This window comes from Callithrix jacchus, chromosome 4 (genome assembly GCF_049354715.1).
Source record: "Callithrix jacchus isolate 240 chromosome 4, calJac240_pri, whole genome shotgun sequence".
Taxonomy (NCBI): domain Eukaryota; kingdom Metazoa; phylum Chordata; class Mammalia; order Primates; family Cebidae; genus Callithrix; species Callithrix jacchus.
The window spans coordinates 41,806,096-41,833,035 of record NC_133505.1 but is presented as its reverse complement, the minus strand read 5'-3'; the positions used below and the strand labels follow the sequence as shown (position 1 = coordinate 41,833,035).

Below are 26,940 nucleotides of genomic sequence, written 5' to 3'. Positions count from 1 at the left end.
CAGTGGGGTTGGGGGAGATTAGTTGGAGGTAGAGGGGGCAGGCAGTTGATGAAGCAGGGAAGGAGGTGTGGGGGGCAGGGAGGGGTTTCAGTGGGCAGGCAAGAGGTTTGGGGGACAGGGGAGTGAAGACTTGGAGGAGAAGATGTGAGAGCCCCAGGAAGCTTGGCAGGGAGTGGACAGGGAGAGGTGGGGAGGGCACTGGACGCTGAGGGAAGGGGGCTGTTGAGGACTGCTCACATCTCTGTCCTTCTTTGGTTTCTTCTGTCCTCATGAACACTCCCAGACCATATCTTTCTTCTCTCTTAGCATCCAGGATATTTTTTTTTTTCAGATGGAGTTTTGCTCTTTTTGCCCAGGCTGGAGTGCAGTGGAGCAACCTCAGCTCACTGCAACCTCCACCTCCCGGGTTCAAGCAATTCTCCTGCCTCAGCCTCCCAAGTAGGTGGAATTACAGGTACCCGACACCATGCCGACTAATTTTTGTTTTTAGACAGAGTTTCACTCTTGTTGCCTAGGCTGGAGTGCAACGGTGCAATCTCCGTTCACCACAACCTCTGCCTCCCGGTTCAACTGATACTCCTGCCTCAGCCTCCTGAGTAGCTGGGATTACAGGCATGTGCCACCATGCCTGGCTTTTGTATTTTTAGTAGAGTAGGGGTTTCACCACTTTGGTCAGGCTGGTTTTGAACTACCAACCTCAGGTGATCCGTCTGCCTCTGCCTCCCAGAGTGCTGGGATTACAGGTGTGAGGCACTGCACCCAGCCGACCCTGGATTTTTTATTGGTATTGATTGATGTAGAGGTGGATGAGAATATCAAATACAAGGATTAAGAATCAGGGATGGGCCGAGCACAGTGGCTCACGCCTGTAATCCTAACATTTTGGGAGGCCAAGGTGGGCAGATCACCTGAGGTCGGGAGTTCAAGACCAGCCTGACCAACATGGAGAAACCCTGTCTCTACTAAAACTACAAAATTATCCAGGCGTGGTGGCGCATGCCTGTAATCCCAGCTACTTGGGAGGCTGAGGCAGGAGAATCGCTTGAACCCGGGTGGCGGAGATTGAGGTGAGCTGAGATCACGTCATTGTTCTCCAGCCGAGATCACGTCATTATTCTCCAGCCTGGGCAACAAGAGCAAAACTCCATCTCAAAAAAAAAAAAAAAAAAAAAAAAGAATCAGGGGTGGGAACAGCAGTGGGCCACTGAGAGCCGCTCGGACGTGGGGCGGGGAAAGTGGGCGGGAGCTGCTCTTGTGCCTGGCCCACCCAAAGCACCCCTCCTGGCTGTCGGCCTGAGCGTCTGCATCCGGCGGCCACAGAGCAACTTCCTCTAGAGGGAGCTGATTGAAGCCGGGTGCAGCTGGCACCTCTATGATCACTGGAGTCTTGCGGGTCCCTCAGGCTGCACAGGGACAAGCAAAGGCTACATCCAGATACCAGGAATGCACTGACGCCCGTTTCTGGAAGCCTGCCTCCCACTCAGCCCCTGGAATCAGCAGCCGCCAGCCCCTCGGGACTTCCATCTCCGCCCTGCTGACCACCCGGGTTCAGCCAGGATCCCGGCAGGTAAGCTGGAAGGGTCCTGCCCACCCTCCCAGATCTCAGCAGCTCCAGCCCCAGGGTGGGGCACGGAGTCCACTGGGAGCTGGGTGGGGAAGGCGAAGCTCGAGGCTTGCCTGGGCAGGTCCGCCGCCCTTGCTGGGGGCCTGATCATGCCTTGCCTCCCTCTGGCTGCCTCTCACAGCTTCCCCTCTTGCCCCAGCCCTGGATGCCAGAGAACTGGGTCCTTTAACTGTCTGGGAGATGGGAGTAGAGGTCAGAGCCAAGGTCAAGGATAGAGAGAGAACTTTCTCAGCGCTTCCTGCTGCCCGACACCCCTAGACTGGATCCACGGCCCGGCCAGGCCTGTGTCCCTGGGAGACGTTCATTAGGATCCAGCAAGCCCAGGAAGTCGGGGGTGGCTCCCCTCACTGGGAAGTTAGGCCACCTGGACGGAGGAGTAGGGATAGGCCTGGGTCAGCATCGGTTGCTGGCCTTGGAGGGTGTTCTGAGGCTCTACCTGCCCTCCTTGGGAGCCTGGGGTGTTGGTAAAGGGAGTTGGGGGTGCGGTCAGCATCCTCTGGCCCTGCTGTCCTGGGGGTGATGGGTTCTGGGGACTGGGGAAGAGGGAAGGGTATCTTGTTTTGGAAGAAGCTATGGGGGTGTGGGGCAAGCAAAGGTCTGTTTTAACAAGGCCTGGACCCCAGAAATGGAGGAGAGGAGGGTCTGCCTTCGCCCTGTCCCTGGCCCTGTCCCTGTCCGGGAGAGCAATGAGTCAGGGTAAGGGCACAGGTGGTCCAGCCCTCCTCCACCCTTCTTGAGAGCTCTTGGGGCACTTTCGAAAACCGTCCCAGGCCTGAGCGGAAGGGGTAGGAGAAAGTCCCCAGGCCCGGCGGGTAGGGATGGGGTAAGGCTGTGCTTGACCCAGGGTGGGGCTGCACCTCCCCTCCCTTTGGGATAGGAGGAGGGCGCTTTCCTTCTGAGGGCTGGAGGCTGCCTGGGGAAATGGGGATCCGGAAGGGGTGCAAACTGAAAGTGAAACAGCTGACATCCAGGAAACACTGGCTCTGATGAGGGGTCACACAGGTTGGGCCTGGAGACAGAAGACAAGGTGTGTGGTGGGAGTACATGGGCTGAGGCAGGTTGGGGGACTTCAAAGAAGGTCCTGATCCTGAGGGCTTCCTCGCTTCACTGCGCGGCAGGGATGGGGAAGGCACAGGCGGGAGGTAAACGGGGAAAGTTGCACTGGAAAAGGACACCCTCTGAGGTCCACACACTAGAAAGTAAACCTTAAATATGTGTTGAGTACACAGACTCATGGAGATTCAGACAAAACCTGACTTTCCGTGACTAATGATGTGACCTCGGGCACTCATCTCTTTGTGCCTCACTTTTCCTGCCTGTAAAGTGGGCATGCTGGTGCTCACCCTGCTGGGTTCATGTGAGTTTTGAATGTTCACCACCCACAGAGAGCTCCTAAGTGGGACAGTATATCTTAGGCTCTCAGGAAATGTTTGCGGCTAACAAGCCTGAGTTAAAAAAACAGGTGTGTTCTGGCCGGCTAGAGGGAAGTGGGGCCTCCGAGGGCGGCCTTGATGGGCCATTGGCTGGGTGGTGGCGCGCTTGCAATAAGCACATGCTGGGTGGGGTGCAGGAGGCCCCCGGAAACGGCTAAAGAACCCCAGGTTCTTGTCCCAGGAGTGGCATGAACTTGAGAGCCAGTGGGCACTGCTGCAGCCACAGTCTCCTCAAGGGTGCAGATACCTCCGTGTGCCCTTGGCTGCTCCACCTTTTTACCCTGTCTCCCTCGAGGGGGCGCCAGTGAAGTGCTCAGAAAGTTGTTTCCTCCCAGCAGACTTCACTGGGACCCATGCTGGAGTAAGAATAAAAAGTTTCAGAGGCTGGCGCGGTGGCTCACGCCTGTAATCCCAGCACTTAGAAAGGCCAAGGCAGGCCCATCACATGAGGTCGGGAAATCGAGACCAGCCTGACCAACGTGAAGAAACCACATCTCTACTAAAAATAAAAAAAATTAGCCAGGCGTGATGGTACATGCCTGTAATCCCAGCTACTCAGGAGGCTGAGGCAGGAGAATTGCTTGAACTTGGGAGGTGGAGGTTGCAGTGAGCTAAGATGGTGCCATTGCACTCCAGCCTGGGCAACAGAGCAAAACTGCGTCTCAAAAAAAAAAGTTTCAGAAGACTGAGGGGCTTTCTGGGAGTAGGGGACCCTCTCTCCTATATGGACATGGCAACCCGCCTGCGGTCCCCAGTCACAGGTTTGTGTTCACCCCCATCTCTGCTTTTTCTTGCCCATCCCTGCAGGCTGACACCGTCTTCCACTGAGACCTGAAAAATGGCATCGGGGCAAGGCCCAGGTCCTCCCAGGCAGGAGTGCGGAGAGCCTGACCCACCCTCTGCTTCTGGTAAGGGTCCTCCTGCCCTCTCACCCCTCCCATAACCATGAGGGCTGTGGTGAGGATGGAAGGAGCAGGACTCAGGGGCAGGCTCCTGGCCTTGGTTCACCCACTGTGGGTGGGGAAGAGTATTTCCCACCCTCGGGATCAGAGGCTGGAGCTGCTGTCAAGGTTAAGCCCGAGCCAGGGAGGAGTCTGGGCTGGGGAGGCCCTGGAGGCTGGGAGAGGCCAGGAAGTGAGCATGAAGGTGGGCACGGTGCCACCGGGCAGAGGGCGGGGTCGGACGAGGGAGGCAGGAAGTAGAGTGGAGCCTGGCTGCTGTATCCCTCCAGCGGGAGAAATAAGGATGTAAACTGGCCGGTCACCCAGTCAGGTCTGCTCAACAGGGAAGGCAATTGTTGTGACTGGGGGAGGAAGATGGCCGCCCCCCTTCGTTCTTCCCAGGGGATGGCCAGGGAAGCCCCAGCTCACAGCCTGAGGTGGGCTGTTCCCTGGACTTGGGATTCACGTCCCAGGTCTGTCACTATCTCCCTGTGTAACTGTTCTGGGCCAAGGCTACAATTTCAGATTTTGTTTCCCACATTCCGTGCACACAAAGGGCTGTGGAGCTGAGATGTACTAACACAGACTCAGGAGCCCAAATGCCTGAGACTGTGTCCCGGCTCCTTGGCTTGCACACATTACTTAGATGGCCCCTGCCATTCTCCCCTGCAAACAGGATTGCCTGCTCTCAGGGCTACTGTGAGGGCTCAATGCAAGTGCCAGAACAACTCTCTGTGTAGCATATTTCTTTCTTTTTTCTTTCTTTCTTTTGTTTTTTTCAAGTGCAACCTCCACCTCCCAGGTTCAAGTGATTCTCCTGCGTTAGCCTCCTGAGTAGCTGGGATTACAGTCATGTGCCACCACGCCCTGCTAATTTTGTGTTTTTTTGTTTGTGATAGAGTCTCACACTGTAGCCTGGGCTAGAGTGCAGGGTACCATCTCAGCTCACTGCAACCTCCACCTCCCGGGTTTAAGAAATTCTTCCACCTCACCTCCCGAGTAGCTGGGATCACAGGCGCCCACCACCATGCCTGGCTAATTTTTTTGTATTTTTAGTAGAGACAGGGTTTCACTATGTTGACCAGGCTGGTCTCCAACTCCTGTCCTTGTGATCCACCCACCATGGCCTCCCAAAGTGCTGGGATTACAGGCATGAGCCACAGCACCACAGCATCTAGCCAGGATATTTCTTTCCGTGGGCGAGGACACTGTGGCCTTAGGAACAGTGAACCTTCTACAAGGCATGGGGCTATCGGGGTTTGGCCCTCTCTCCCTGACTCCCAGCTTTGATCCTCAGAGGAGCAGGTAGCCCGGGACACAGAGGAGGTTTTCCACAGCTACGTTTTTTACCGCCATCGGCAGGAACAGGAGGCTGAAGGGGCGGCTGCCCCTGCTGACCCAGAGATGGTTAGCTTGTCTCTCCAACCTAGCAGGTGAGCTACAACCGCTGGGCTCACAGGACATCTTCGGGGAGGCAGTGGTTTGCATGGGTCTGTGCCACTCCTGGGAGCTGGGGAGGCCTGGGGGGTCTTGCCCTTCTCTCATGGCTGCTCCTCTTTCATGTTGGGCTCCTACCCCCATCCAGGACCTTGTATCCTTTTTATTTAGCCCATGCCTGCCCCTTGTCCCAGAGCCCAGCATTCATGTTTTAGAACATTGTCGGGGATCTCCAAGGAGGGGTGCACAGGGCCATGGACAGCTTGGGCAGAAACCCTCTGCCATGATGCAGGCCCTGGCCCCCACTGCCTGGCCACCTGCTCACCTGCCTGCCTCCCGCTCACACAGCACCATGGGGCAGGTGGGACGGCAGCTCGCTATCATTGGGGATGACATCAACCGGCGCTATGACTCGGAGTTCCAGACCATGCTGCAGCACCTGCAGCCCACGGCAGAGAACGCCTACGAGTACTTCACCAAGATCGCCTCCAGGTACCCCGACCACCTCCCCGCCGGACTCTGGTCACTCTCCTGTCCCGTGACAACCTCACCATGGCCTGCCTATATGATGCACTCCTGGCCTGGGAGACACCTTCTGTCGGTGTCCAGTGTCTGCTGTGAACTCACATGTGGTCTCGGCCTCCTATTTTTCTCTCTTAGGGTCCCAGACTCATTCGTATTTTGTGCATTAGCTCACAGCTCTTTTCAGCACTGACTCCAAGGACTTGACTGGTTAGATTAGGACTCTAGAGGGGGCCTGAGGTGGGGCATCCCCCACGGCTCCCCAGCCCAGCTGGGACACTGCTGTCCTTCATGGTTCCAATTTGAAACTACATGTCACACTGAAGATGGTGAGGGTGCTAACCTCTGCCAGGTCCTAGAAATGACTTCTAGTTGCTATTATCTGGCATCCAAGTGGTTAAAGGCACCAAGTATTTGGGTGCAAATCCAAACTTAGCCACTTACTGCCTTCGTGAAACTTTTTGGCCTTCAGTCTCCTGGTTTGTAAAACAGGAAAAGTATGCTTAGAACATGTCCACCTTATGAAGTGTTAGCCATTGCTACCACTAGAGTTAGGGAGGTCAGGGTTGGGGTGGATTTGAAGCTGGAGGTGAAGGGACGTGTAGGTGATAGAGTTTAGAATTAGCGCTCAGAGCTGAAATAGCCAGCCCATGAACTTAGAGGACAGCCCCCATGCCACTGTGATGACAGGAACTACTCTAATCTTTTCTGTCCTTTTCTCTCTGCTGTCCCTTGGGCTGCCAGGCCAGCACAACACCCACAGGTAATCTCCCCGCTGACCCCTCCACTCGCTCTGCCCTCTACCCTGTCTGTGCCCCTTTGCACCTGAGTGTACATCCCAGCAGTGGCATCCAGCTCATACCCCTCAGCTTTCTCCTTTCACAGAGACCCAGGTTATTCCCAAATACAGGCCAGGCTGGGGCAGCCTCTGCAGCCTTAATTCACAGCAAATTTAGCTTTCCAGCTGGGAGAGGGAAGGGAGAGGGCAGGCAGGCTGACGGGCCTCCTGGGGCCTCTCCACCAATGGTATGCAATGCTCTGCCCGCAGCCTGTTTGAGAGTGGCATCAACTGGGGCCGTGTGGTGGCTCTCCTGGGCTTTGGCTACCGTCTGGCCCTACACGTCTACCAGCGCGGCCTGACTGGCTTCCTGGGCCAGGTGACCCGCTTCGTGGTGGACTTCATGCTGCATCACTGCATCGCCCGGTGGATCGCACAGAGGGGTGGCTGGGTGAGTATCTGAGGATTGCAACGTCCTCCCTGCTGTTGGGGCTGCTCCTCTCCCAGGCCCCGCCCCTCCCCAGGTGCCTGTATCTTCTGCCTGACTCTCTGTGACCACCGTGTTTCTCCCGGCAGGTGGCAGCCCTGGACCTGGGCAATGGACCCATCCTGAATGTGCTGGTCGTTCTGGGTGTGGTTCTGTTGGGCCAGTTTGTGGTACGAAGATTCTTCAAATCATGACTCCCAAGGGTGCCCTTTGGGGTCCCTGCTGAGACCCCAGCCTGGACTTAAGCCAAGTCTTTGCCTCCTCCACTCCCTTCAGGGGTCCCCCCTCAAGAGTACAGAAGCTTTAGCAAGGGTGCACTCCAGCTTTGGAGGGCCCCTGTGTGGGGGCCAGTCAGGCTGCAAAGGTGCCTCAACATTGCATGGTGCTAGTGGGCCCTCTCTCTGGGCCCAGGGGCTGTGGCCTCCTCCCTCGGCTCTCTGAGACCTCCTTAGCCCTGTCTGCTAGGCACTAGGGAGACTGATAACTTGGGGAGGCAAGAGACTGGGAGCCACTTCTCCCCAGGAAGCGTTTAACGGTTCTAGCTTTTTATAATACCCTTTAGAGAGCCCATTCCCACCATTCTACCCGAGGCCAGGACGGCTGGGGTTTGGGGGTTGGTGGGTCTACCCTCTGTTCCCCAGGATTCAGCTATGCTGGAGCGCCTAAGAGCTGGGACTTGATCCTGGTCCTGGCCCTCCCAAAGCATCATGTGTTCCAGGAGCAGGACTGACTGGGAGACAGGGGCGGAGGTCCTGCCCAGCGCTCTGCCTGCTCCCATTCCTCCCTCCAGCCATACTGCCTTTGCAGTTGGACTCTCAGGGATTCTGGGCTTGGGGAATGGGGTGGGGTGGATTCGCAGACGAGAGCTGTCTGAACTTACGTGTCAGAAACCTCCAAGCCTGCCTCCCTAGGTCCTCTCAGTTCTCTCCCTTCCTCTCTCCTTTTAGACACTTGCTCCCAACCCATTCACTACAGGTGAAGGCCCTCACCCTGGGGACCTTGGGTGAGTGGCATTCTAAGGCCCCTCCTTGCCCAGACTACAGGGCTTAGGACTTGGTTTGTTATTTCAGGGAAAAGGTGTAGGGAGTTCATCTGGAGGGTTCTAAGTGGGAGAAGGACTATCGACACCACTAGGAATCCCAGCAGTGGGATCCCCACCTCATGGCTCTGGCACGGTGTACTCCGGGGTGTTGATGGGGGAAATGTGAATACTTGAACTCTGTCCCCCCACCCTCCATGCTCCTCACCTGTCTAGGTCTCTCTTGGGGGGGGGGTGAGAGTCCCTTCTCTATTGGGCATTGCCTAGGGTGTTGGGGGAGGGGAGAGAAGTTCTTGATTCAGCCAAATGCAGGGAGAGGCAGCTGGAGCCCGAAGCCACTCCCTATCCTCTGAGCGTTTGGAAATAAACTGTGCAATCCCCTCACCCCGACTTAGTAGTTTTTGTATTCTCTGCTCCCCCTCTTTCCATCAGGCTAGACTGGGGGTGCCTGATATTACTGACTAAATCCTCACACTAGGCTTCCAGAATCCCATGGAGGTCTGACTATGGTCCTGCAGCCCCCAGCCGCTGGAAGGCCTTCACCCCTCCTCATGCACTTCCCTCATCTCTGTGGGTTTCATGCAATTTCCCACCCTTTAGGACGTTTGAACTGCTGGATCATAGCTACAGAGCTGGTGGAGCAGCTGCACTTATCTGAGGACCCCCACAGGCCACCTCAGGCCTGGCCTGAATTCCTCTCCCACCCTGGGGCTATCACCCACGCTGGTCCAAAAGGCCTTTCTCCCCCACACTTAGCTCTGCCTGGGACGCAATGTCCCAGCTCCCCCTTCCTGTTGTCTCCACAGTCAGCACGCACGCAGGGCTTTCATTCTAGTTTTATGCTGCTTGGGAGTCCCTATGGGGACGCAGCCAGGGGTGATAAAAATAACAAGCATGGGGGCGTTGAAATGTTCCAAAATCTACAGTCTTTCCAGTCCTGGGCACCCTGGTCTGTGTTTCTGATGCCCTTCCAGAACGGTCACATGAAAGTCAAAGAGAACTCGTGAGCTTCACTTTCACCCTCCTGAGGTGGGCTTGCCAAGCCTCCTGCGCCTCCGCAAGGTCTTCAGTCTTGTACAGACGCGATCTTGCAAAAGGGAGAAGGCGGCGCTGCAGGCAGTGGCGGCTGGAAGGTGGTTGCTACAAGGCACCCCGCAGTGTACAGGAAAAGCTCACGGACATTTATAGAACACATACTGTGTGCCAGGCTTTATGCTGAGAGTTCATCATCTGCCCAAATAATGGGTATGGAGACGGGGGTGGGGGTGCTCAAGCTACAGAGAAGGAAACGGGTGCTTTCTCGGATTCACCCAAGGAGCGAGCACTTGCCACCAGGATACTGGCCCGGGTTTTATGTGGAGGCTGGAGGGGAATGTAGGGCTCGCGAGCACAGGTTTGGGGGCCCAGAGTGCATGGTCGCTTCCGCCCCCGAGCTACGACAAGCAGCTGGAGGTGGGCGGCTGCCGGAGTCCAACATGGCCGCCGCGGCGACCACGCAAGCGTGCTCTTGCTTGGGCGGAGCCTCCGGGCGCACCCCTTCCCGCCTTTGGAGGAGGGGCTTTGAACAGTGTGTGGCGCTGACCTGTGAACAGATCGTTCATCGCTGGAAGAAAGGCGAGTGGGCTGGGGCACTACCTAACCGTCTAAGGAGTTTCAACTCTAACCGGAAAGGGGTGGGTGGGGCGGCCCAAGAAGTTTTGACCTGCCCCGCCCCCCAACGCCCTCTATGCCTCTGCCGGGATGTTCGGAAACCAGGGGTGAGAAGTTAGGCGGGACACAACCTCCAGGGGCTGTGAGGATAACGGGAGCGCAGGGCCTTTGCGGGTATCAGGGAGGAGAAACCAGAAGGACCCGTTTCTGCGCCTCAGACTGTGCGCTGCTTCTCAGATTGTGGCTTGGTTTCCACCAGATACGTCTGGGGTTCGTCACAGTCTGCGATGCCACTGAGCTGGGGCAGCCCAGCCAGGAAAAGGAGCGGTGTGCAGCTGTCATCTGCTCAGTTCTGCAGTTTCAGTATAAATGCCCGCCCTTCCTTGCACACAGCAGTCTCACATTCTCCCACCCCGACCCCGCCGTTTCACCTTCAGGTATTTCTTTTTATTTACGTCCTCCAAAGAGTATATTTTAGAAAGTTACCCGGTGTCCATCCAAACACTTTCATTTGAAAAAATCCTTCCTTAGCCTAAAATCACTCAGTATATTGAACAAGTTACGACATAGTCACCGGAATGCAGTAAAATAAATTTACATTCATTTATTTATTAAAATTAAACCATCATATCCACCAGTTTGTTTTTGTTTTTGTTTTTTTCACCTGTGACAAAAATGTGCCCCTCCTGCTCCAGTTTTATGCATTTCAGATGTAGAGGCCCCTGATGCAAGATGCTTGTAAAATGTGGATTTAGCTGGGCGCAGTGGCTCACACCTGTAATCCCAGCACTTTGGAAGGCCGAGACGGGCAGATTATGAGGTCAAGAGATCGAGACCATCCTGGCCAACATGATGAAACCCCATCTCTACTAAAAATACAAAAAATTAGCTGCGTGTGGTGGCGCACCACTGTAGTCCCTGCTACGCGGGAGGCTGAGGCAGAAGAATTGCTTGAACCCAGGAGGTGGAAGTTGCAGTGAGCTGAGATCACACCACTGCACTCCAGCCTGGCAACAAAGCAAGACTCCCTCTCAAAAAAAAAAAAGTGGATTTAATTATATCCAACATGAACAGATAAGGATAATCATTATCTCGTCTGCACACACGTGTGAGTGTGTGTGTGAGAGAGAGAGAGGAGTTACTGCAGGTTGCTGGAGGCTGAAGGTCCCCAAAGGTCAGGAACCAGAATTAGCAAAACCCAGCTTCTCCTAGGGTGTGTTGAGCAGTTGCTGGACACAATAAAGGTGAACACTGGACCCCTGGGATATAAAAGTAAGATGTGAGAGGAGGGATTCAGCTCCCTAGATAATACGAGAACAGAACTGGTGTGGTGGCTCACGCCTGTAATCCCAGCACTTTGGGAGGCTGAGGCGGGCAGATCACAAGGTCAGGAGTTTGAGACCAGCCTGGCCAACATAGTGAAACCCCATCTCTACTGAAAATACAAAAATTATCCAGATGTCATGACAGGTGCCTGTAATCCAGCTACTCAGGAGGCTGAGGCAGGAGAATAGGTTGAACCCGGGAGGCAGAGGTTACAGTGAGCCGAGATCACACCTCTGCCCTCCAGCCTGGGTGACAGAGTGAGACTCCATCTCAAAAAAAAAAAAAAGAAAAAAAAAACAAAAAGTAATGATCTGGCCGGTGGAGTGCTATGACTAGAAGCAGATCCCTGGCATACTGTCTGAGTGATCCAGTGAAGGGACACCCCCTGCCCATTACCAAGATCAGGTGTTGGGCTAACACAGGCAAAAACTGGATTTTTCTAGGGAAAGCCGCTTCATAGCTGAAGAGACTGAAACCACAGACTCTCCCTTTACCTGGAGTAGGGGATTTGGCAATGGACAGGCACCAAATGCATGCATGAGAGTGTGTGAACGTGCATGTGGCTGTGTGTGTGTGGCATCTGGTGAGTAACATGTGAGTGGGCATCAGTTGTTGGAATCAAAGTATGAATCAATGCATCTCTCAGCTCCATTTATCTCATCTCTTCCTTTGCAATCTTGGAATCATTCCTGGTGCCCAATGTCTCCATTTTTCCTTAGCTTTGGCTAAGGACACACTGAAGGCTCCACCGAGCCTTGAGGTGCACCAACTCTGTAAAGTTCATGGCACAGACTGTTACGATGGTTGACTGTGTGGAGCTGGGCTCACCAACCCTCTCATGCTCTATCCTGGCCTGGTCTGGCCTGACCTCTGACCCCCCTGAGGGCTACTTACCCAATTCATTTCCAGCGGATGATTAGGCTTCCTCAAGAGTGTCAATATTTTCTCGCTCAAGTCCCAGGCGGGCCACACTGAGGAAGGCAAGATGCAGTTGGCATGTCAGGCGTCTCTGAAATTTGGAAGTTGTGAATCAGAGTGCAAGAGGCACTTAGGTGTCAGTTACCATGTCTGCTAAAAAGAGAGAGAGAGAGATTTGCAGGAACCTAAATAACACTCCTACCAGGCTATGTGTGAGAAGGGCTGCAGGCAGGTTAAAAGCGGACTGCTTTCCTAGTAAGGGCATGGGGGATCCCCTAGTTGTGATGCCTAGTAGAATGGGTGTGTCTTTATGTGACCTTGGACTTTCATTTTGGGTAGCCTGAAGAGTGGCCAACTAGGAATAGCCCTTCCTTCTCTTGGCTAGAGGGGGCACAGCCATGCTCAGTTCACCAGGGGACTGGGGATTGATCCTGAGTATTCCATGCATGCTTTTCCCTCTCCCAGCCCCTCCACAAGTGAGAGGCACTGCGATGCCGACAGCCCTAGGGTGTTCGAATGCTGGTATTCTCAGACAACTCCTGTAATGGGCTGGCACCCCAAATCTAGACTGCATGGTGCCAAGCAGCCTGGTGTACCTCCACTGACAAAGCTGCTTTTCCATGCCAGCTCTACACAAAGGCAGTGTGATGGCAGGAAGGCCCTCCCACTGGAATGCACAGTGGAAGTGGTCCTGGCTGCTCTAGTTCGGGGTCCTCCCCACCCTCGCCCCAAATGTATCCGCCCCTCACAGGGCGGGGAGGGTGATGAGAGGAGGGTCAGGGAATCCATGCCGGTTCTCTTTTTTTTTTTTTTTTTTTTTTTCCCATGTAGCTGGGATCACAAGTGAGCGCCACCATGCCCAGCTAATTTTGTATTTTTTTTTCTTTTTTTTTATTTTTTATTTTTTTTTTTAAGAGAAAAAGAAGGGGAAAAAAAGAAAAAGAGGGAAAAATGAATATTACTTCATTCCTAAAATGGGTTTCAATAATGGCCGATCAATATTTTGAGTGTTTAAAGTGGTTAATGCATATTTTATGTGTTTAAAATGGGGACCTCTATTGTGTTTATTTGTTCTGGCTCTGAGTTCAAGTCCTGGATATCGTTATCAATTTGTTGTCGCGTTGAATCTAAATCTCATTATGTGTCTTATGTATCTGGGTGTTAAGATCTCTTATTATTAAATTAATCCTTTTACCCTTGCATCCTTGTAGCTTTGAAATCTATTTTATTAAGTGTGAGAATTGCAACTCCTGCTTTTTATTTATTTATTTTTGCTCTCCATTTGGTTGGTGAGTTTTTTTCCATCCCCTTGTTTTGAGTCTTTGTATATCTTCAGATATATCGTTAGATTTTGTGGATAATATATATTTTGTGTGTTTAACATGGAGAGCTCTATTGAGTTTATTTGTTCTGGATCTTAGTTCCAGTACCGGGTATCGTTATCAATTTGTTGTCTCATTGAATCTAAATCTCATTATGGGTCTTATGTATCTGGGTGTTAAGATCTCTTATTATTACATTAATCCTTTTACCCTTGTATCCTTGTAGCTTTGAAATCTATTTTGTCAAATGTGAAAATTGCAACTCCTGCTTCTTATTTATTTATTTTTGCTCTCCATTTGGTTGGTACGTTTTTGTTTTTTTTTTTCCAACCCTTTATTTTCAGTCTATGTATATCTTTGGATATACCGTTAGATTTTGTCTGTATCTTTTATTGGGAGATTTGGTCGATTTAAATTTAGGGTTGTTGCCATTTGTTGTTAACTGGCTATTTTGTCCTTTCGTTGATAAAAATTCTTCTTTATGTTAATGCTCTTTACTTTTTGATGTATTTTTAGAAAGGGTCATACTGGTTGTTCCTTTCTGTGTATAATGCTTCTTTTAGAAGTTCTTGTAAAGCAGGCCTGGTGGTAATAAAATCTCTGAGTACTTGCTTGTTCCTAAAAGATTTTATTTTTCCTTCAAATGTAAAGCTTAAATTGGCAGGATATGAAATTCTGGGCTGAAAGTTCTGTTGATTAAGTATATTGAATATTGGCCCCCACTCTCTTCTAGCTTGTAGGGTTTCCATTGAGAGATCTGCTGTAAGCCTAATAGGCTTACCTTTATGGGTGACTTGATCTTTCTCTCTGGCTGCCCTTAATATTTTCTCCTTCGTTTCGATCTTGGTGAATCTAATGATTATGTGCCTTGGGGTTGGTCTTCTTGAGGAATATCTTTGTGGTGTTCTCTGTATTGCCTGGGGTTGAATAGTGTCCTGCTTTGCTAAATTAGGAAAATTTTCCTGGATAATGTCCTGGAGAGTATTTTCCAGCTTGACTTCATTCTCTCCCTCACATTCAGGTACACCAATCAAGCGTATATTAGGTCTTTTCACATAGTCCCATATTGCTTGGAGACTTTGCTCATTCTTTTTTATCCTTTTTTCTCTATTCTTGTCTTGTCGTTTTGTTTCATTAAGTTGGTCTTCTACCTCTGATACCCTTTCTTCTGCTTGATCCATTCGGCTGTTTAAGCTTGTACATATTTCACTGAGTTCTCGTGTTGTATTTTTCAACTCCATAAGTTCATTTGTATTCCTCTCTATATTGTCTATTCTTTTCAACATTTCATCTAATCTTTTTTCCAAGTTCTTAGTTTCTTTACATTGGGTTAGAACGAGTTCCTTTAACTCCCAGAAGTTTCTTATCATCCACCTTTTAAAGCCTACTTCAGATAATGGAACACAGTCCTTTTCCATCAGGGCTTGTTCCGTTACTGATGAGTCCTCTTCCATCAGGGCTTGTTCGGTTGCTGATGAGTCCTTTTCCATCAGGGCTTGTTCCGTTGCTGATGGGTTCTGATTTTGAGTATACTCGGCCTTCTTAGGCTGTTTTTTTCCCTTCATTGTAAATGAACCGCCTTTCTAATTAGTTTTCTGAGTCGACGTCCGACTTATTGATTCCCAGTGCTGGGATCCGAGCAACCCACTGTGGCAGCCTAAATAGCAGCGATAAGACTGATGGTGCTCTTCTGCCCGGGAATCTCTGGTCTGGCTTCCCTCTTGAGTCCGCAACAAGCGGCTCTGACTTCCTGGAGCTCCAAACTCCGGTCAGTAGGGGAAGCAGTCCCGTTGGCTCTGCGTGAAGAGCTGCTGCGCCGAGACGCCGGCAAAACTGCTGCGGCAGCCACAAGAGTCGCGCTGGCGACCCGTGGGGCTCCTCCACTGGGAATCGGCTAATCGGTGAGTGACGAAAATTCGTCTAATGATGTGGCGTCGTCTCGTTCTCTGAGCTTTCACTGGGAGCTACAATCCTGAGCTGTTAGTGGTCGGCCATCTTCTCCATGCCGGTTCTCTTGCTGATTATTTGGGTTTTTTCCCCCAATAAAGCCTATTCCCAGGCTGTGTCATGCTGTGGAATTTGTCTCAAACCCAGGTGCCTGATGGAGAGACCCAGAAGGGTGCTGTCCACTGGGAAAAGTAACTTGTAGAGGGTAAAGCTGGGAGCACACAGGATTGGACAAGGAGGATGCAGGTCCCTGCCTCACATGAACTTCTCTTTCTTGCTCCTCACATAAACCCCACATAAACCTATCACCTCCCATAAACCCCACATCCTAGTACCATCACCTTGGCACTAGGTCCTGCAAAGCCACTGTGCCTCCCTCTGCTCATGGCCAGCCTGAGTCCGAGGCCGCTCCTGTAGAGACGGTCACACCTCAGCTCCCCATCTGTCATTCCCACCAAGGCCGTGGGGTATATTCTCAACTTCTAGATTTTTTTTAGTAATGCCTGCACCTCAGGTCCCACCCAGCTCAAATTATTCCCAGCACACCACCACCAAACTGGCTTCACAAAACATTGTCTTGATCCCCACTGAAAATCCATGAGGTGCATGATATTCATTACATTCACCACCTCCTTGCCCATCTCTGGTGGGAGCGCAGGAGTGTTGAAAGGCCTCCCCTCAGGGAGCTTACATAGCCATGGAGGAGGAGGCATCAGACAGTAATCTGAGTGGGACTCAGGGAATTTGGTGTCCAGCAAAGATGTACCAAGTTGGCCTGGTCTGGAGGGACCCAGGGAGGTTTTCAGAAGAGGGGACACTGATCATTTCCTTGAACAAGCTCAACTTGTTCAGGCCGGCACTTAAGGCCATCTCAATGGCTTTCTAGACGTTTTTCTCACTCCTGCCTTTGCTACAGACAGGTGTCCAGACACCACTCTGGGATCTCCCAAGCTCCTTCCACCTCTCCCCTCTTCTCAACCCACAGGGCATTTTACAGGATCTGCTTATCACCCGGACTGTCTCCTCCCACTCATCTCCTTTCTGTTTCAATGTGCTTTCCTATTCCTGAACATCCAATGCTAATTTTCCCTCTGGGTCAGTCTCTCCCCTTCTCACCACCAGTGGCCCTTGGGATCTGATCCACTCTGGCCAGTTAATGGCCTTGTTGAGTTGGAAAGAGCCTTTCATTTATCTGTTTATTTTGTTTTGTTTTCTTGAGACGGAGTCTTGCTCTGTCACCCAGGCTAGAGTACAGCCGCGTGATCTCAGCTCACTGCAACCTCTGCCTCCCAGGTTCAAGCAATTCTCCTTCCTCAGCCTCCTGAGTAGCTGGAATTACAGGCGTATGCCACCATGACCAGCTAATTTTTGAATTTTTAGTAGAGATGAGGTTTCACCCTGTCAGTCTGGTCTCAAACTCCTCACCTGCTGATCTGCCCATCTCGGCCTTCCAAAGCGCTTGGATTACAGGCTTGAGCCACCGTGCCCGGCTGAGCATTTCATTTATTAAATAAAAATTACAGAAAGCCACCAGCCTAGGCACCACAGTGAGACCCCCTATCTACAAAAAAAAAAAAAGAAAGAAAGAAAGAAATTAGCCAAACAAGGTGGCGCACCCCTGTGATCCCAGCTAGGACTGAGGCAGAAGGATAGCTTGAGCCCAGGAGTTCTAGGCTGCAGTGAGCCACTGCATTCCAGCCTGGGCGATAGAGTGAGACAAATGAAGACAGGGAGGGAAGAAAGGAAAGGGAGGGAGGGAGGAAGGGAGGGGATAGGACTGCACTAGGTCAAAACAGACAACAACTAAAACTCAATATGGAGTCACCCATGCTAAACTAAGTTGTTATCCGACCTTCTGAAAAATAAGGAGAGAGAGAACAGCCAATTTCTCAAAAATATCAGTTTAAATCTTTAATCGACTTTGGGAGGCCGAGGCAGATGGATCATGAGGTCAGGAGTTTGAGACCAGCCTGGCCAACATAGTGAAACCCCGTCTCTTATTAAAAATAATAAATAAATAAATAAATAAATCTTTAATAGAATGATAATGAAGTTCTCTCTGTTTTAATCCTGAAACAAAAAAAAGGATTGAAGAAACTGAAGAGCTAGGCATGATGGCACATGCCTGTAGTCCCAGCTATTCAGGAGGCTGAGGTGGAAGGATCGCTTGAGCCCAGGAGTTCTGGGCTGTACTGTGCTATGCCAGTTGGGTATTCACAGTAACTTGGGCTTCAATATGGTGACCTCCAGGAGCGGGGGACCACCAGGTTACCTAAAGAGGGGTGAACCAGCCCAGGTCAGAAACAGAGCAGGTCAAAACTCCTGTGCTGATCAGTAGTGGGATCGCACCCGTGAATAGCCACTGCCCTCCAACCTGGCCAACATTGCATGACACAGTACCTAAAAAAAGAAAGAAAGAAAGAATGAAAGTGAAAAGAAACTGAGGAAACTTGATGTTAACTAATCAGTTATTTTTCAATTGTTTTGCTTCCCTTTCCCCACCTTACAAGAAAAAAAAATAACTTTGAAGCCTGGGTGTGGTGGCTCACACCTGTAATCCCGGCACTTTGGGAGGCTGAGGTGGAAGGACTGATTAAGCTCAGGAGTTTGAGACCAGCCTGGGCAACAAAGCAAGACCCTGTCTTTAAGAAAAAGAAAAAGAAAAATCTTTGAAAAGTAAGTAATAAACTCTTCCTTATTTGTTTTCTTCAGCTCTTTGTTTATAAAGCCAACCTCAGGCCAGGTGTAGTAGCTGACACCTGTAATCCTAGAGCTTTGGGAGGCCAAGGTAAGTGGATCCCCTGAGATCAGGAGTTCCAGACCAGCCTGCCCAACATAGTAAAACCCCATCTCTACTAAAAATACAAAAATTAGCTTGATGTGGTGGCACGGGCCTGTAATCCCAGCTGCTTGGGAGGCGGAGGCAGAATAGCTTGAACCTGCGAGATAGAGGTTTCAGTGAGCAGAGATCACCCCACTGCATTCCAGCCTGGGCCGCAGAGTGAGACTGTGTCTCAAAAAAAAAAACCAACAAAAAAACCACAAAAGCCATCCTCTTCTGCTGAGCTCGTTGGAACATTTATTCTATTTTATGGAATGAAGTGTTGCTTAATTCTTAAAATGGAAAATAATGCCACCAGGCGTGGTGGCTCAGGCCGGTAATCCCAGCACTTTGGGAGGCGGAGGCGGGCAGTTCTTGAGGTCAGAAAATAGAGATCATCCTGGCTAACTCGGTGACAACTGTGTCTCTACTAAAAATACAAAAAATTAGCCGGGTGTGGTAGTGGATGCCTGTAATTCCAGCTACTCAGGAGGCTGAAGCAGGAGAATCACTTGAATCCAGGCGGTGGAGGTTGCAGTGAGCCGAGATCACACCACTGCACTCCAGCTTGGGTGACAGAGTAAGATCCTGTCTCAAAAAGAAAAGGAAAATAGGGCCAAGCACTGTGGCTGATGCCTGTAATTCCAGCAATTTGGGAGGCTGTGGTGGGTGGATCACCTGAGACCAGACTGGGCAACATAGGGAGACCCTGTCTCAAAAAAAAAAAAAATTAAATAGGCTGGACGTGGTGGCTCACACCCATAATCTCAGCACTTTGGGAGGCTGAGGTGGGTGGATGGCTTGAGCCCAGAAGTTCCAAACCACACTGGGCAACATAGGGAGACCCTGTCTCTTAAAAAAATACAGAAATTAGCAGGGTGTGTCTGAGGTCCCAGCTACTCAAGAGGCTGGGGTGGGAGGATTGCTTGTTCCCAGGAAGTAGAGATTGAAGTGAGTCATGATCGCACCACTGCACTCCAGTCTGGGTGACAGAGCGAGACCCTGTTTCAAAAGAAAAGAAAAAGAAAATAGTTAGGACTTTGTTGAGTTTTTACAATGTGTGCCTGCTACTACATTATACTCTTTGTCTATTTTATCTTATTTAATTTTCACAAGTTTTTGGAGTATGCCCATTTAGCAGATAGAGAAATTGAGGTTTAGCTGTGCAAGGTAGTGGCTCCTAATCCCAGCTACTTGGGAGGCTGAGTGGAAGGCTCACTCGAGTGAGCATGGGAGATGGAGGCTGTAGTGAGTTGTGATCGAGCCACTGCACTCCAGCCTGGGTGATGGAATGAGACCATGTTTCAAGAAAAAGAAAAAAAAAGACAGTGTTTGAAAAAAAAGGTTTGTAGACAGCTGGCAGGTCAGCTGAGGGCTGCCTTGCCTAGGATAACCTCAGCTGGAACAAGTCAGCTTCCTTCCATGTGTCATTCACATCCCTTCAGCAGGTCAGCCTGGGAATGTTCTGGGTGTGTTCTCACGGTGATCACAGAGAAGCAAGAGAAGAAGCAGAAACACACAGGCCATTTTTCAAACCTCTACTTGTGTTTGTCAGCTAACATCATAATGGCTAAAGCAAGTCACATGGCCAAACTCAGATTCTTCAGGAGGGTGGGGAAATAGACTCTGCTTCTGTTACGGAAGAAATTGCAAATTCACAGGGCAAAGGGTGTGGACACAGGGAGGGGTGAAGACTTGGAACCATTGATGCAATCAATTTACCACAGTCTGCCCTCTGTCCACAGGTTTTTTTTTCCCCCCCAAGACAGGGTCTCACTCTGTTGCCCAAGCTAGAGTGCTAGGGCAGTATCACAGCTCACTGCAGCCTCAAACTCCTGTTCAAGTGATCCTTCCACCTCAGCCTCCTGAGTAGCTAGGACCACAAATGCGTGCTACCATGCCCAGCTAATTTTTTATTTAAATCTTTTTAAAGACAAGGTCTCTACAAAATGTTGCCCAGGCTAGTCTCAAACTCCTGACCTCAAGCTATCCTCCTGCCTCTGTCCTGCAAAGTGCTGGGATTACAGGCGTGAACCACCTCATCTTGCCTCTCTATACAGTTACTTATGTTCTCTCCATACACAAAATATATTCATTCCCTACTGCAGGATCCCTAAAAGACTCATCCAATTCTGCCATTAGGCTGAAAGTCCAGTTTCTTGTGATCGATATCAGGTCTAGGCATGGCACATTTTTTTGTTTTGTTTTTGAGACAGAGTCTTGCTTTTTCCCCCTGGCTGGAGTGCAGTGGCATGATCTTGGCTCACTGCAACCTCTGCCTTCTGGGTTCAAGCAATTCTCCTGCCTCAGCCTCCCAAGATTACAGGTGTTTGCCATCACACCCAGCTAATTTTGTTGTTTTTCTTTTGAGATGAAGCCTCACTTTGTCACCCAGGCTGGAGTGCAGTGGCACAATCTCAGCTCTCTGCAACCTCCGCCTCCCAGGTTCAAATGATTTTCCTGCCTCAGCCTCCCGAGTAGCTGGGATTACAGGAGCCCACCACCATGCCCAGCTAATTTTTGTATTTTTAGTAGAGATGAGGTTTCACCATATTGGCCAGGCTGGTCTCAAACTCCTGACCTCAGGTGATCTGCCTACCTTGGCCTCCAAAAGTGCTGGGATTACAGGCATGAGCCACCATGTCCTGCCATGCCTGGCTAATTTTTAAATCGTTTTGTAGAGATGAGATCTCTCTATATGGGCCAGGCTAGTCTCAAACTTCTAGCCTCAAAGGATCCTCCTGCCTTGGCCTCCATAAGTATTGGGATTACAGGTGTGAGCCATGCATCCAGCTTCTTAGAAAACTTTATCAGCCTGGCACAGAGGCTTCCGCCTGTAATTCCAGCACTTTGGGAGGCCAAGGCAGGCAGATCACGAGGTCAGAAGTTCGAGACCAGCCTAACCAACATGGTGAAACCCTGTCTCTACTAAAAATACAAAAATTAGCCGGACATGGTGGCACATGCCTGTAATCCCAGCTTCTCGGGAGGCTGAGGCAGGAGAATGACTTGAACCTGGGAGGCAGAGGTTGCGATGAGCCAAGATCTCGCCATTGTACTCCAGCCTGGGCAATAAAAACAAAACTCCATCTCAAAAGAAAAGAAAACTTTATCAGACACAGTTAGTAAAAGCCAACTGACACTTTCAACATTCTGGCTGGAGATTTCTTTGCTCAAATCTACAAGTTCATTTGGTACATTTCCTATCTCCCAAGTTATTTGGGTGACAGTTTCATTATTTTATTTCATTTCAAAATAGCATATTATTTTTTTTCATTTCAAAATAGCAACACAGTTGCTATTTCTTCAACCTTCCCTAATACTTTCCTCACCATTTTCCAGTCTCCTCTGCCTCCCAGTTCCAAAGTCAATGCCTCATATGTTAGGTTTTTGTTATAGTAGTATCCACTTCTGCTTCCAGTTTCTGTATCTGTCAGCTATTGTGCATAACAAACAATTCCAAGCCTTAAAGGTGAAACCACCTTTGAAAAAATTATGACAGTGAGAGAAATGTGACATGGCTGACTCCAGATTGATTCTCACCTCACAAGCTGTCTTTATTCGTTACTGGCTATAGGCTGAGCAAACTATGGAACAAATTTTATTTATAGTTTAGGTTTACTTTTTATTTGTTTGTTTATTTTTGAGATGGAGTCTTTCTCTTGTTGCCAGGATGGAGTGCAGTGGCACAATCTCGGCTCACTGCACCCTCCGCCTCCTGGGTTCAGGCAATTCTCCTGCCTCAGTCTCCTGAGTAGCTGGGATTACAAGCACATGCCACCATGCCCAGCTAATTTTTGTATTTTTAGTAGAGACGGAGTTTCACCATGTTGGCCAGGATGGTCTCCATCTCTTGACCTTGTAATCTGCCCTGCCTCAGCCTCCCAAAGTGCTGGGATGACAGGCGGGAGTCACCATGCCAGGCCAGCTTTACTTTTTATTTTTATAGAGATCTCTATAGATCTTTATAGGTCTCTTTGCCACCCAAGCTGGAGTGCAGTGGTGTGATCATAGCTCACTGAAGCCTTGAACTGTGTTCAAGTGATCCTCCTACCTCAACCTCCTGAGTAGCTGGGACTACAGATGTGCACCACCATGCCCCCTCAACTTTTTCCTTTTTTTTTTTTTTGAGATGGAGTTTTGCTCATGTTGCCCAGGCTGGAGTGCAATGGCATGATCTTGGCTCACTGCAACCTCCACCTCCCAGGTTCAAGCAATTCTCCTGCCTCAGCCTCCCAGTAGCTGGAACTACAGGCATACACCACCATGAGGAGCTGATTTTTTTGTGTTTTTAGTAGAGATGAGGTTTCACCATGTTGGTCAGGCTGGTCTTGAACTCCTGACATCAGGTAATCCATCAACCTTGGCCTCCCAAAGTGCTGGGATTGCAGGTGTGAGCCACCTTGCCTGGCTAAATATAGTTTAACTTTAAACAAAGATGGTAACAGTCATTTCCATTTCCCAAAACTAACCCCCTCCTTGGTCATGGACTGAAACCGCCTTTGATTTTGTTTGTTTTGTTGTTTGAAATGGAGTCTCACTCTGTAGCCCAGGCTGAAGTGCAATGGTGCAATCTGGGCTCACTGCAATCTCCGTCTTCCAGGTTCAATCAATTCTCCCTGCCTCAGCCTCCCAAGTAGCTGGGATGACAGGTGCCCACTACCATGCATGGTTAAGTTTTTGTATTTTAGTAGAGACAGGGTTTCACCATGTTGCCCAGGGTGGTCTCAAACTCCTGAGTTCAGGTGATTTGAACTGAAAGCCTCCCAAAGTGCTGGGATTACAGGTGTGAGCCACCGTGCTCAGCTGTTGTATTTGAGACAGGGTCTCGCTCTGTCACTCAGGCTGCAGTTTCAGTGGCATAATCTCAGCTGACTGCAGCCTCCACCTCTGAGGCTCAAGTAATCCTCCTGCCTCAGCCTCCCCAGTAGCTGGGACCACAGATGTGTGCCACCACACCTGGCTAATATTTGTATATTTTGTAGGGACAAGGTTTTGTCATGTTGCCCAGACCTGAAACTGCGTTTGTAAGAAAAATTGAGTGCAAGGTTAGAATTATGGTCTGGGAGTCATGCAGGAGGTACAAGGTTTGTAACTTTCTCAATTAATCCCATAGATAACATTACTATTGTAACTCCGAGGACTAGTGCTTGAGGTATTTTCAGACCCTGCATTCTGATGGACCAGCTGACACCACCCAGACCGGTAATCCTTACCAATAAACTGACACAGCAGGTCTCTGACCCCCATAGCAACTGACTCAGCACAAGAAGACAGCTTTGACCCCCTATGATTTCATTCCCAACCCAACCAATCAGCATTTCCCATTCCCTAGCCCCCTGCCCACCAAACTATCCTTACAAATTCCTAGATTCCAAATTCCCAGCGAAGCAAATTTGAGAAAAATCTTCCATCTTTCAGCTTGGTTTGGCCATGTGATTATTAAACTTTCTCTACTGCAATTCCTGCTGTTCTCAGTGTTTGGCTTTTCTGGGCAGCAGGCAGTAAGAACCCATGTGGGCAATTACAATACATTCATAACTTCTCCCACAGTGTCAACTGAGCAGTTCTGCTGACTGTGCTTGCTCACACATCTTTTTATTTATTTATTTATTTTTGAGGTGGAGTTTTGCTCCTGTCACCAGATTGGAGTGCAATGGCACAATCTTGGCTCACTGCAACCTCCTTCTCCCAGGTTCAAGCAATTCACCTGCCTCAGCCTCCTGAGTAGCTGGGATTACAGGCACCTGCCACCACACCTGGCCAATTTTTGAATTTTTAATAGTGATGGGGTTTTGCCATGTTGGCCAGGATGGTCTCAAACTCCTGACCTCAGGTGATCCACCTGCCTCAGCCTCCCAAAGTGCTAGGATTACGGGTGTGAGTCATCACACTGAGCCGCTCATGCATTTTAAATTAGGTGGTTGAAGACTCCCTAGGACCTGGCTGATATAGGATGACCTCTCCTGCACAGCTGGGCTTCCTTCCATGTGTCTCACACATCCCTCCAGCTAGCTGGCTCAGATATTAGTCAGGTTAGACTGAACATGTTTTCATGACAATTGCAGACAAGCAGGAGAGGAAGTGCAAACACGAAAGCACTTGTTTAATCAACTGCTGGCATTAAACCTGCTAACATTCCTTCTGAGCAGAGTCAGAAAAAATTTTTAATAAAAATAAATAAAAATAGCCCAGGCATGGTGGCTCATGCCTGTAATCCTGGAACTTTGAGAGGTTGAGGTGGGAAGATCACTTGAGGTCAGGAGTTTGAGACCAGCCTGGCCAACATAGTAAAACCCCTTCTCTACTAAAAATACAAAAATTAGCCAGGTATGGTGGTGGGCACCTGTAATCCCAGCTACTCAGGAGGCTGAGGCAGGAGAATCATTTCAATCCAGGAGGTAGAGATTGCAGTGAGCTGAGATTGTGCCACTGCACTCCAGCCTGGGCAACAAGAGCAAAACTCTGTCTAAAAAAGAAAAAAAAGAAAGAAAGAAAAGAGGCCTGGCACAGTGGCTGGCCAGGTGCAGTGACTCACATCTGTAATCCCAGGGGCCAGGTGTGGTGGTTCACGCCTGTAATCCCAGCATTTTGGGAGGGTGAGATGGGAGGATCACTTGAGGCCAAGGGTTCGAGACCAGCCTGGGCAACATAGTAAGACCCCATCTGCACAAAAAAATTTTTTTTAATTAGCTGGTTATGGTGGCACAGACCTGTAGTCCCACTCCCAGCTACTTGGGAAGCTCAGGCAAGTGGATCACTTGAGTCCAGGAGTTTGAGGCTGCAGTGAGCTGTGATCATGCCACTGCATTCCAGCCTAGGCAGCAGAGTAAGACCCTATCTCTTAAAATTTTTCAAGTTTATTTTTCTTTCTTTATTTTTAAAAAATATTTTTCTATGTTTCTTTTTTTTTTTTTTTACATCAATCAGAACAAGTGTTTTTTGATATTTTTTTTTCTTGAGACAGAGTCTTGCTCAGTTGCACAGGCTGGAGTACAGTGGCACAATCTCAGCTCACTGAAGCCTCCACCTCCCGGGTTCAAGCAATTCTCTCACCTCAACCTCCTAAGTAGCTGGGATTACAGTCACGGCCATCCTGCCCAGCTAAATTTTGTATTTTTGTAGAGATGGAGTTTCACCATGTTGCCCAGGATGGTCTTAAACTCATGACCTCAGGTGATCCACTCGTCTCAGCCTCCCAAAGTGCTGGGGTTACAGGTGTAAACCACCATACCCGACCCATTTTTCTTATACTCCTTAACACACCCTTTAAACAAAAGAGACAGTTGTACACACTGTTTCTACTTTTGAAAGCAGGAAACAGGCTGGGCCCAGTGGCTCATGCATGTAATCCCAGGACTTTGGGAGGCCAAGGTAAGCAGATCACCTGATATCAGGAGTTCGAGACCAGCCAGACCAACATGGAGAAACCCCTGTCTCTACTAAAAATACAAAATTAGTTGGGTGTGGTGACACATGCCTGTAATCCCAGCTACTAGGGAGGCTGAGGCAGGAGAATTGCTTGAACCCAGGAGGTGGAGGTTGCCGAGAGCAGAGATTGCACATTGCCCTCCAGCCTAGGCAACAGAGCAAGACTCTATCTTAAAAAAAGAAAAAAAAAAAGACGGGGTGCAGTAGCTCACACCTGCAAATCCCAGCACTTTGGAAGGCTGAGGTGAGTGGATCACCTGAGGTCAGGAGTTCAAGACCAGCCTGGCCAACATGGTGAAACCCTGTCTCTACTAAAAACACAAAAATTAACCGGGCATGGTGGTGCGTGCCTGTAATCCCAGCTACTTGGGAGGGTGAGGAAGGAGAATCACTTGAGCCTGGGAGGTAGAGGTTACACTGAGCTGACATTACACCACTACACTCCAATCTGGGCAACAGAGTGAGACCCTGCCTCAAAAGAGAAAAAAATATTATCCAGGGGTGGTGGTGCCTGCCTGGCCTGGTAGTAGTCCCAGCTATTCAGGAGGCTGAGGCAGGAGAAAGAATCGCTTGAACCCAGAGGTGGAGGTTGCAGTGAGCTGAACCCAGAGGTGGAGGTTGCAGTGCACTCCAGCCTGGGCAAGAGAGGGAGACTCCATTAAAAAAAAAAGCCTACCTCCCCTGACTTTCTAAGAAAAGACACTGGGATTTTTCTTTTTCTTTTTTTTTAAGAAATGTAATTTTCTAGGCTGGACGTGGTGGCTCGTGCTTGCAATCCCAGCACTTTGGGAGGCCAAGATGGGTGGATCACCTGAAGTTGGGAGTTCAAGACCAACCTGACCAACATGGTGAAACCCAGTCTCTATAAAACATAAATATAAAAAAGAATTTTAAAAAAAGAAATGTAATTTTCTAAATGTAAACTAGGCTGAGGTTAGTGCTTACACCTATAATCCCAGAACTTTGGGAGGCTGAGGTGGGAGGATCCCTTGAGGCCAGGAGTTTGAGACCAGCCTTGGCAACATAGTGAGACCCCATCTTTACAAAAAAAATTTTAAAAATTAGTCAAGCATGATGGTGTACACCTGTAGTACTAGCTACTTGGGAGGCTGAGGTGGGAGGAACTCCTTTAGCTCGTGTTCAAGGTCACAGTGAGCTATGATCATGTCACTGCACTCCAGTGTAGGCAACAAAAGGAGACCCTGTCTTTAAGGAAAAAAAGTAATTTCTAAATTTATTTAGTTTTTTTTTTTTTTTTTTTTTT

At 49.8% G+C, this 26,940-nt stretch overlaps 2 protein-coding genes and 1 long non-coding RNA gene across 12 annotated transcripts in view; 2 read left to right on the top strand and 1 right to left on the bottom strand.

Annotated features, from left to right (window-relative positions):
* Positions 1-1,333: 1,333 nt before the first annotated feature.
* BAK1 (BCL2 antagonist/killer 1) lies at positions 1,334-8,645 on the top strand. 2 transcript variants are annotated; one of them, XM_008994261.5, is made up of 6 exons: positions 1,334-1,567; positions 3,865-3,965; positions 5,296-5,431; positions 5,784-5,927; positions 7,006-7,186; positions 7,312-8,645. In XM_008994261.5, the coding sequence occupies exons 2-6, from the start codon at positions 3,896-3,898 to the stop codon at positions 7,414-7,416; spliced, it is 636 nt and encodes a 211-aa protein (XP_008992509.1). In that variant the 5' UTR covers positions 1,334-1,567; positions 3,865-3,895; the 3' UTR covers positions 7,417-8,645. The 2 variants fall into 2 exon arrangements, with proteins under 2 accessions (XP_008992509.1, XP_054109860.1); XM_054253885.2 differs by lacking the exon at positions 1,334-1,567 and adding an exon at positions 2,572-2,651.
* The window catches only part of LOC128931738 (inositol 1,4,5-trisphosphate-gated calcium channel ITPR3-like), a 51,239-nt gene continuing 31,609 nt past the window's right edge, over positions 7,311-26,940 (top strand). For 6 of the 9 annotated variants that reach the window (XM_078368959.1, XM_078368957.1, XM_078368958.1 and 3 more), the window contains exon 1: positions 7,311-10,018. In XM_078368959.1, coding sequence (XP_078225085.1) covers positions 9,503-10,018 — 516 coding nt within the window. In that variant the 5' untranslated portion in view covers positions 7,311-9,502. Of the gene's footprint in view, positions 10,019-17,934; positions 18,101-26,940 lie in introns of all 9 variants that reach the window. The other 3 variants (XM_054253878.2, XM_054253876.2, XM_054253882.2) reach the window with 1 other exon arrangement.
* The window catches only part of LOC128931745 (uncharacterized), a 28,834-nt gene continuing 20,051 nt past the window's right edge, over positions 18,158-26,940 (bottom strand). Inside the window, exon 4 of the long non-coding RNA XR_008480617.2 lies at positions 18,158-19,247. This is a non-coding gene — a long non-coding RNA (uncharacterized LOC128931745). The remainder of the gene's footprint in view (positions 19,248-26,940) is intronic.